General features: G+C 28.7%; 1 protein-coding gene across 1 annotated transcript; it reads left to right on the top strand.

Annotated features, from left to right (window-relative positions):
* Positions 1 to 3,284: 3,284 nt before the first annotated feature.
* LOC145970417 (uncharacterized) lies at positions 3,285 to 10,543 on the top strand. The gene is made up of 8 exons (XM_083097215.1): positions 3,285 to 3,384; positions 5,999 to 6,176; positions 8,280 to 8,450; positions 9,235 to 9,297; positions 9,406 to 9,752; positions 9,815 to 9,974; positions 10,130 to 10,231; positions 10,376 to 10,543. Exons 2-8 carry the CDS (start codon positions 6,089 to 6,091, stop codon positions 10,387 to 10,389), a joined length of 945 nt encoding a protein of 314 aa, XP_082953341.1. The 5' UTR covers positions 3,285 to 3,384; positions 5,999 to 6,088; the 3' UTR covers positions 10,390 to 10,543.
* Positions 10,544 to 10,657: the final 114 nt, after the last annotated feature.

Genomic DNA, 10,657 nt, shown 5'->3' with positions numbered 1-10,657 from the left:
GAGCGTTTAAAATTAAATAAAATGAATCCATTATATATAAACTCAAGCTACAAATTTTATTTATCTGTTTTGATAATTCCTCATATATTTTGCGAATCTTTATTAATTCTTTTGTAATATTGCATAAATAAATAAAAAAAAAAATAAGATAAGATAGCAAAAATGAAAAGAAGAAGTAGAGATATAGTAGATAGAAAGGCAAAAAAATTAAGAAAGGAATTCTGCGGATCTATTAAGAATTTTTAATAACTAAATGTGTATTCTTTTACACTGCATTTAAGTACAGTGTATTAAATAAAAAATTGATAGCATTCGATCGATTTGCATTTCGATTTCGTTGAAAAATTAGTTTCCATTTTTTTTTTATATGTTCCGCTTTATTATATGATGGGCATTAACCATAAGTTTTATAAGCAAAAAAGAGAATATGAAAATCAATAATCTATCTCTTTAGCACATACATGTATAAATTTTGTCTTGAAATAAAAAAGTTCCATATTTATATCAGTCACGTAATATTTTTAAGGAAATCACAAAAATTAATGAAATATAATCAAGCAATTATTGAATATGTCATATTCAATAATTGCTAATATCATATTCAAAAAATTACATAATTATAAAAAATATATAATAATGAATAATAAATCTTTTATTAAAAATAATTTATAGGCAAAGAAATTTAATTAAAATCATAAAATGCCGGAAAAATTATTACGCTATCCGAATCGTTATGTGGAATATGTAGTTTAGGCAAATACGCTTATTGTTTGACAGAATAGAATGTTGGAATGCGCAGCAATTTCTTTCTAATTAGTTTTTATCTTCTTGCGTTTTACAAAAAAGTATCGTATATATTACTTCAATTTTCTCTCTCTTTTGTTTGATATATTTATTCAAATCTTATCTTCTTAACAATACAAAACAATCACATCTTCTCTCTTAAGCATATAATAAAAGTAGAGGTAATATATTTCTACTGTATGGTACAGTAACTTTATGGAATAATATCTTCCAGTACGTTGATAATAGGACATCGTCAGTATTCACTATAGTGGTTACTACATAATATTGTACCAGTGAGTATAATTTTTAGCATATTAAGTGTATTCATTCGTTACAAAAACTTTTTACAAGCAGTATACAACTAAAAAAAGAAAAGCAAGTCAACATTGTTGTCGACGTGTAAATAGGAACGAGTGATATTTGGTTTTCTCAAGATGCCTCGATTACTAAGGAATTATTCAAAACTTTTTGTTTTGGAGAAACTGAAATAAGGAATGAAATAAGGAATCGTGTTAAGAATGGAATGAAATATACAGCTCAGACTTGATAAACGGTTTTTTATTTTTAATTTAGACGCACGCTTCTATTTAAAACCTATGCAATTTAAATATAATATATTTTTGAATGTTATTAAAGATCGTAAACCTACATTGTATATTTAATATCTTAACAATAAAATATGCATTTTTTAAATTTGTATGATTATATAAAACTATTTTAAAAAATTATGAATTTTAATTTGTTAGTTTTATAATTTTATTAAAAAATTATTATCATAATATGAAATATGTGACAGTGTCTAAACACTATACTTTCTATGCACTAATTTTAAAATCGTAAAAATGCTTCAAATTATGCTTTTTACCAATTATATCCCAATCACTCTTGATTTAATTTTAAGCTATGCAATACTCATTTAAAAGAAGATTCATTTTATTTTAATGAAAATGTATATTAGATCCACTTCACTAATTTAATTTTCGTTTAATTAATTGAGACGACCAAAATAAAATTTATTTAGTGCAATTATTTAGGATACAGTGCTATTAATCGCTAAATCGATTTTTAATTGAATTCAATGTTTCATACCTAGGATCTAAAATTCAAATATTTCCGGCAAAATGGATGATTCAAAGATAAATGCAAAAACAAATATAATCTTATATAATATTTAAATAGCAAACTATACTGTCAATATGAAGTGAGATATGCACAGAGCATTAAAGATATGAGATGCAAATGTACTAGGTTTATAAAAATTTTATAATTAATTAAAAAAATAAACGTCTATTATTTTTAGAATTTTACTGTGGAAAATAATGTTTATGGCTGTCGAACGGCTATCGAACGGGTCAGAAACGACTGTGAACGAGGCTACGGACTACCAACAGGGCCAAGGACGGCAACAAACGGGTCAAGAACGTCTATCGAACTCCAACGAACGGGCCAGGAACATCTATCGAACGTCTATCGAACGCCAACGAACGGGCCAGGAACGTCTATCGAACGGCTATCGAACGGGTCAGAAACGACTGTGAACGAGGCTACGGACTACTTAGAAGCGACTACCAACAGGGTCAATTACGGCAACAAACGGCTGCGAACAGCTATCGAACGGGGCAGGAACAGCTAACGAACGGCTATCGAACGGGTCAGAAACGACTGTCGAACGGGGCAGGAACGGCAACTAACAGCTATCGAACGGGTCAGAAACGGCTATCGAACGGCAACTAACAGCTATCGAACGGGTCAGAAACGGCTATCGAACGGAGCAGGAACGGCAACTAACAGCTATCGAACGGCTACGAACGGTAGCGGACGATTGAAGAATGCGGTAAACATAATAAACATTTAACATATTAATATTATTATTATCATGAATGTGTGTGATATCCATACATCGTATGATATCTATTTAAAAATTAATTAGATTAAATAAGTGTTTTTAAAATATTTATTACTTTTACTATTATCTTAAATAAATATTTAATATTAATATTTTATATGATAATAGTAAAAGTAATAAATATTTTAAAAACACTTATTTAATCTAATTAATTTTTAAATAGATATACGATGTATGGATATCACACACATTCATGATAATAATAATATTAATATGTTAAATGTTTATTATGTTTACCGCATTCTTCAATCGAACACATGATTGCGTTCGATTGCGCCAGTAGTACCTTAACCTACCGCAACCTACCATGACAAAAAACTGCTTGCAGTCGCCGAGTAATTATCGTCGCATTGTCACGTCGTCGCGTCGTGTAGTAACGTGTCCGCGCGTGTTTCTTTCATCGAGTGATTTTTAATCGCCAACAGTTATTATTCGACAGTGATTAATAGTGATTAGTGAGAGTCATTAGTAAATTTCTCGTCTCATCGAGTGAGTAAATAAATGTGATTACGTTAAAGTTTATACAAGAATACAGTTCATGAAAGGAGAAAAACTTTCAGTTAATAATTTAGTGTGGATTTCTTGTCTTTTGCAACGTGATATCTACGTTAAATTTGAGAACGTACGATCTATCGGAAAATTCATTTCTCCTTCAAGCAATTACAGCAATACATCAAAAGTCATCGAACAAGGTAATAATAACTACTTTTTGACGTTATGTGAAAACAGATCTCGGGAAGTCAGAGGGACAGTGTGTCAAAGGAAATTCGTGAAAAGAGAGGGGTTTTTAGTGGGTAGGGAGTACCGAGTTGGTAATACGACTTGGTACTCGAGTCCCACATAACTCACTGAATCGACCGGTGGGTATGCATAAAATGCATTTTCCCCTCTCTCGTAAAAAAAAAAAAAAAAAAAAAACAGGTGAGTGAGCGAATGAGCGAGAGGGGGGGGAGAGAGAGAGAGAGAGAAAGAGAGAGACAGACAGACAGACAGACAGAGAGAGAATGTATGTGTTCGCATGTGTGTATGTATGTGTATAGCGACCAGCTGATCGCAGCAGGCGCCCCGCGTAAGCACCCGCGTCTGACGGTGAATCGCGTCACCCTTGCCTGCTTCTTGTATTCGACCCGTCATACGTTAACTACTTCCTTTAATAATTCAAAAACTAAGCTTCGGACGAAATTTTGCCAAAGGAAAAATCGTCTTAGAATTCGGTCAAGATTATGTTTTTGCAAAAGCATAAAGTTATTTAGAATCACCCTGTATATATATAATTATTATTATATTATATATATTTATATTTGGCTTGTAAAATAGATATATTTATTTACCTTGCGTTCCAATTATCATATTTTACTGGCTCTTGCGAATTTTTAATTAATAATTTAATTATTTATTATTTAACTTGCACTTTATTATTTATCACTACTCAAAATGCGGTTAATGATACATGTCACTAATGACACATATGACACATGTCATTAATATCGCAAATATCGCAAAGCGTCGCTAGCGCAATCTTCTTTCGAGAGTAGGAAATGTACGTTTTCTCTTTCTATGTGTTGTGTACATGTGCGTTGATGACCATGACGATGATAAAGACGTTTCTTAATTGAAAATTTTCAGATTTCGACTTTGCGTTATAATATCTCCGTTTATAGATCACGAAGTGCAAAAATAAAGATACTTTCTTTATACAATTCAAACTCGCTCTATCGATTAAGGCTAGTAAGAATTCGATCCGTTCAGCCGTTATTGAAATCCGATAATCTGAGTTACTCTCAACTGTCCGACTCGCGTATAGATACACGGAGTGCCGCGCGAATGCTTCGCATGAACTTGGCGCGAGACACTACCGTGTCTATTGATTTTCACAAAGACACATCTATTTTATGTGATTTAGAAATTGATTTTATTAAAAGTGTTCCATTGGATTATATGCATCTGGTATTATTAGGCATAATGAAACGTTTATTGGGATTTTGGCTTAAAGGAAATAAAGAAGTCCGTCTGTTCAAAGAAGATATTGATGCTATTAATAAAAGAATAAAATTAATATATAAATCAACTCCCCGTGAATTTTCCAGAAAGCCTAGATTAATAACGGAATATGATAGATGGAAAGCTGTTGAATTGAGAATTTTTTTATTATATTATGGTCCATGGCTAATGAAACCATTTTTAAGAAACCAATACTTTCTTCATTTTCTTTCTCTACATTGTGCAATTAGAATTTTGGTTTGTCAAGACTTACTAGAAAAATATGTTGATTATGCTAACGAGTTATTAATGTATTTTGTAAACGAATTTGGTAATTTATATGGCAACGAATTTGTTAATCATAACGTTCACAATCTCATTCATTTAACATTAGACGTGAAGACATTTGGCCCATTAGATAAATTCAGCTGCTTTCCATTCGAAAATTATATGCATACAATTAAAATGATGATTAAAACGTCAAATAAACCACTATCGCAATTTATAAAAAGAGTAAACGAATTTGATAAATATTCTTCCTTTAATAAAGAAAAAGAAAATTTTATTAAAGAAGATGGTCTTCGTTTAATAAACAATAAATCAGCAGAAGGTTTTTCAGCTATATATTATAAAAATTTTAGAGTAGAAGTTAAAGAACCCAACTGTAATTTTATTTTACAAGATAATCAACCTATAAAAATAATTGATATTTTACGGATTGATAATATATTTTATATCAAATATAAAAATTATAAAATAACACCCTATTTTGACAATCCGATGGAAAGTACTATATTTTGGTGTGGTTCTGTTGAAATGACTGATGAAGAACATATCACATCTGCTGACAATATATTAAGGAAAGCTTTCAAAATAAATGATTGTTTCGTGTCGATATTACACACGGACTGATTTGTAAGTTGAAATTAATTGTTGCAATATAATACAACTATTATTTAATATAAATTTAGTATTTGTTGATTGTTCTTATTCTTTTTTTTTAATTGACTATGATTTATATATCACATTACTCAGTAGCAGTCAAAATGATTAATTTAATCTTTGGATTATTACCGTGAGAATTCGATTATTTGTAATATAAAATTTTGCTATTGATAACCTAAGAAGTACACGCGATGAATCACTTTGCCTCTCAAGAATTCACCGCACAATATAAGAAATCAGAGGTCTGGTGCATCGTTTGTGGAACTGCCTAAGATTTACGCAAAATACGCAACAAACTTTCTTTTATTAAAAAATAATTATACATATTAAATAAGTAAAAAACAAATATATATTTCGGTAATCTGTTATCTTTTTTTTTAGTATGCAGTTGTACAATTTGACGATTTAGACTTTTCGGTGGTTCCCGTAATTTGGTTGGATGAACCACATCATTGTTATTGGCCTACAGGAATGAAAAACGTTAGAACCGCAATTGTGAAAGAAATGTCCGTTAAAGACAATTTTATGAAATATAAATGTCAGATCTTTAGTAAACATGGTAAGTAAAATTAGATTATTATGCTTGACAAAGTCAGGAAAGTATTGTATGTACATGTTTATGGCACTAATATTATTTTATTAATTGTGATGCTAATGAAAAGAAATGTTTATATACTTGTATTATAATAGATTTTATAATTTAAGATATATATAAAAAATTAAAATATTATATGTCGCCAGTAAATAATGAACAAAACAAATTTTTTACAAGACGACATAACTGGCAATTTTTATTAAAAAGAAAAAACTACACGTTTCGACCAACAATCGTGGTCCTCCTCAAGAATACATTAATTATTATATAAACAGTTATGTATAAATAGTCAAAGTTCATTTAAAAATATATGCGCTAAAAAGATATGTTAGAAAGCACGTCTAAATCACAAGCCGGTTAATAAAAATTTTTATTATTATCTAGACTGTGCTTTCCAACGCGTCTATTTAGCGCATATATTTTTAAATGAGCTTTGACAATTTATACATAACTGTTTATATAATAACACAGGCCCACAAAAAAAAGTACCCTGTGCTGGCGATCTGACTAGGCTAGTCTTATGTATTTTGGCCCGCTGAATTCGAATCTGACGTCAGAATTGCTCCATCACGTCACAGTTTTTTTTAAATCTCGAAAGAGAAAGATGAAAATTTCGTAAAAATCGACATTCTAGGGTAGTAAGACTGCGCTTCTTGAGGGAAAAGTTACCGAAATCATATTTCCATGTATTTTCTGGCATTATAAATCCAAATCCGATTTGTCACACCAATCATACCATCGATTCCATTAACATTTGTCATGAAAAAGTAGCAATCTTCCGTATTCCATATTTGATTTTAGTTCATTCATAAATCTTATATTGGAAAGAATTAATCTTATATTCTCCAAGTCCAAATTTTGAGAAAAACTTTTTCGAAACTTACAGCTTCTAGCTGTTGAGTTCGTATAAGATGCAGAAATTTCTTTATATAGGTCACAAACCTCTTTTCATGTCTTTCGTCGCAACTAATTTGACAGAATTGAAAATATTTATCCACGATTGTAATACATACATCAATAATCCTAGCAAACTTCGACTTCATAAAAAAAATGAGAAATAATTATGAACTTAGTTTTCCTTATCCATTTTTATCTCAATATGGCGTCTCGAATTGTAGACGAGCTGTCAACTCATCATAATATGTACTTCATATAAAAACTATATAGTTTGTATGAACGTAAAAACAAGTTTGCTTGGGTCGAATTATATGAAAAAACATTGTTGAACCTTCGAAATCGAAATTAGAAGTTTAATATAAAAGTATAGTTTGTAGAGCGATTCGTGTGTATGTATGTGTGCGTGTAGGTAAAATAGAGTGGAAAAAAGCAGTGCATCTTCTTTATAAATAACGTGATAGAAAGAGATACGGGATGAGATTTAGATGAGGGCGCTGTTTCGTGTAAGAGTTCGCCGTTCAGTACAGGATCCCCTTAATATCTTCGCATCTTGATAAATAGAATCTGTTTGCAGTAAATTTTAGGTGTTACAACCTGAAAAAATAAAAAAAATAAAAAATGAGCACAAAAAAAATTGAGCACAACGTTTATATTCTAGGTCGGATTTGGATTTATAATGTCTGAAAATACATTAAAATATGATTTTGGTAATTTTTTCTTCAAGAAGCGCAGTCTTATTACCCTAGAATGTCGATTTTTACGAAATTTTCGTCTATTTTTGAGATTTAAAAAAAACTGTGACGTGATGGAGCAATTTTGACGTCAGATTCGAATTCAGCGGGCCAAAATACATAAGACTAGCCTAGTCAGATCGCCAGCACAGGGTACTTTTTTTTTCTTGGGGGCCTGTGTAATTAATGTATTCCTGAGGAGAACCACGATTGTTGGTCGAAACGTATAGTTTTTTCTTTTTAATAAAAATTGCCAGTTGTCTTGTAAAAAATCTGTTTCTGACTTTTATGACACTTCATATAGCATTCATATGAATTTATATTTACCTCTATATGTATATAATGGAAATTATTTATATGTATATATCATCATTATTTAATACGAAATATGCACATTATTTTATGAATTTTGTAATTTATAATTCCTTTTTATTATTAGATACTTATGAATCAGCCTTAGAGGCAGAAAAACAGATTGTAGCTACATCGGAATCTGAGGAGGCTGAATCAAGAATGGGGAAAAGAAAAGTAAAAAATAATAAATATGACGACTATGTCAGTTTTCCTAATCCTCCGAGATTGTTATCATCCAAGGAATCACATAAATCAGGTATTGCAGGTTAATTTTTAAGTCTTTTTTGTGCAAACATATTTCCATTTTCAGAAATATGAATTACTTGTTTTACTGCTTGTACTAATTTAATCTTAACGTTTCACGAATTTTAAAATTATATGCTTCTATATTCTTTAATCGAAATTATGTTGATAAATAGATTATTTTTTCAAGAGTGTTTACAACCCTTAATTGTGTATATATTTTAAATTAAATTAAATCTTGAATTAAGTTTTGTCTTCCAAAAAAACCTGTTGAATTTGACTTTATTTGAAAGAAGACAATATATAGAAATTTTTAAAATATTTATTATATACAATAATTTATTAATAATAAATCTAAATGTATTTAATAATATTAATCTAGATTTATTTTCTAAAAAAATCTCATAAGAGAAAATTTATAATGAGAAATAAAATAAAATAAAATAGGATTTAAACAAAATTTAAAACAACAAAATTTGTAAAACTAGTAAAAATCGCTGCTATTTTTACGTGGAAATAATTAAATCTACATAAAATAATAATTTAGTTTTTCACATTTAAGCGATATACGGTCAAAATTTTTTCTATTCTTATAATTAGCGTAAATTATATGTATTGCGGAAAATGTTTTATTTCAGATAAGAGTTGAATTTAAGGCTTTTCATATTGGCCGAATTGGGCGCCATACTATTATATTATTGTCCCATGAATTTAACTATTGCACTTAAAATTTTATCTCTCACAGTTGAATACTAAAAAAAGTTTACCTGTTTAAAATAAATATTTTTTATTTTTAGTTTCAACACACACGAATAAGGACAATGAAAATTCTAAATTAAATAATTCTCAAGATATTAATGGTAATAAAAATAGCGACTTATGTAAAAAAACATCTTTAATAGAAACATTTATATATTTAATTTTTCAAATAATGTTTATCTTTCTATAAAAATGTCTATATTTTTCAGATAATATCTTAACAGAATATAACATTGATAATGTACCAATTACAATCTACAATGAAAATACTAATACAGACTTAGATTTTACACAAGACTTGAAAACGATACTGAACAATATTGAAACTGAAATAAAAAATATAAGGGAAACACAATCATTACAAGAGCAATCACTTTCAGAAATTAAAGAAACCACAAAATTGATTTTAGCTAAAATAAATAGTGAACAATATGGCAAAGAATATTCTATGCTAAAGGATGATAAAATAAAACAAAAATTTCCCTTAACTTCTATTCAAAATCTTCTCGGTTTTGATGATATATTAAAAGATGACCAAGAAGATTTTATGCAAGTAGTAAGTAAATTCGTTCATCAATAAATTATATAAACATAGTTTTAATTTTAAACATTTTTTAGGTGAATAAAATATTACAAATTGGTGGGAAAAATGAAAAAGACTTCGTTAGAAGAGCTTTAGCTGTAAAATTTGATGATAATTTGGCCTGTATGTGTTCGTGGACGGGACAGAAAAATAATTTCAAGATAGGAGATACTCATATTATGCTAAGTATAAAAAGTAAATAAATTTATAATACATATTGGTTGTGGTATCAGAATCTGTAATTGTTTTTTATATTTCTAAATTTTTTATAATTAACGGATGGAATATATTGAGAAAAGCCTATAGAGCTTTATGCTACATATATAACATGAAAGTTTTTCTTATTCCAGAAGCGTTTAAGGCAACATTTCCCCGAAGTACGGAAAAAGATTTAGAACAATTGGTGATGGAGTGGTTTCGTTTTGCAAACGTCCGTAAGCAAAAGAAAGAAAGTATGTTGAATCCAGACATTATCATTTCTCTTAACAGTTTCTCTGTGTTAATTAATTACTTCAAATATTCTTACAAATGTATATTACATAAACTAAAATTGGATTATTATAAGTTTTTCACTAATTGAATTTTATATTTTCCAGGAAAAGAAAAGTGAGAAGAAATGTAATAATTATAAGATACAAATATAAAATTAAAATATTTAATTTAAATTATATTTTATATTATTATATTTACAAAGAAGTGCAATGAGATAAATATAAGTTTGATTTCAGTGCAATGAGGCAAATATATAAGTTTGATTTATAATATTTTATTTATTTGATTTATAAGATTTTATATATTTTGTTAATATTTTCTTATGTTTTTCTTATGAGTATTTTTTTAGTTTGATATATTTTTTATTTTCTTTTGTTTCTCAGTAT

This window comes from Camponotus vicinus, unplaced genomic scaffold (assembly GCF_025532165.1).
Source record: "Camponotus vicinus isolate PSW18456_S1 unplaced genomic scaffold, iyCamVici1.0 SCAF_4, whole genome shotgun sequence".
Classification (NCBI taxonomy): domain Eukaryota; kingdom Metazoa; phylum Arthropoda; class Insecta; order Hymenoptera; family Formicidae; genus Camponotus; species Camponotus vicinus.
Note: the sequence above shows the minus strand (reverse complement) of the source record. Positions and strands in the feature narration are given on the sequence as shown.

Coding starts and splice junctions, on each gene's coding strand:
- LOC145970417 (XM_083097215.1), top strand. CDS start 6,089: ATGAAAAACGTTAGAACCGCAATTGTGAAAGAAATGTCCGTTAAAGAC. Junction 9,298..9,405: donor TAATTCTCAAGATATTAATG/GTAATAAAAATA, acceptor TATATTTTTCAG/ATAATATCTTAACAGAATAT. Junction 9,753..9,814: donor AAGAAGATTTTATGCAAGTA/GTAAGTAAATTC, acceptor AACATTTTTTAG/GTGAATAAAATATTACAAAT.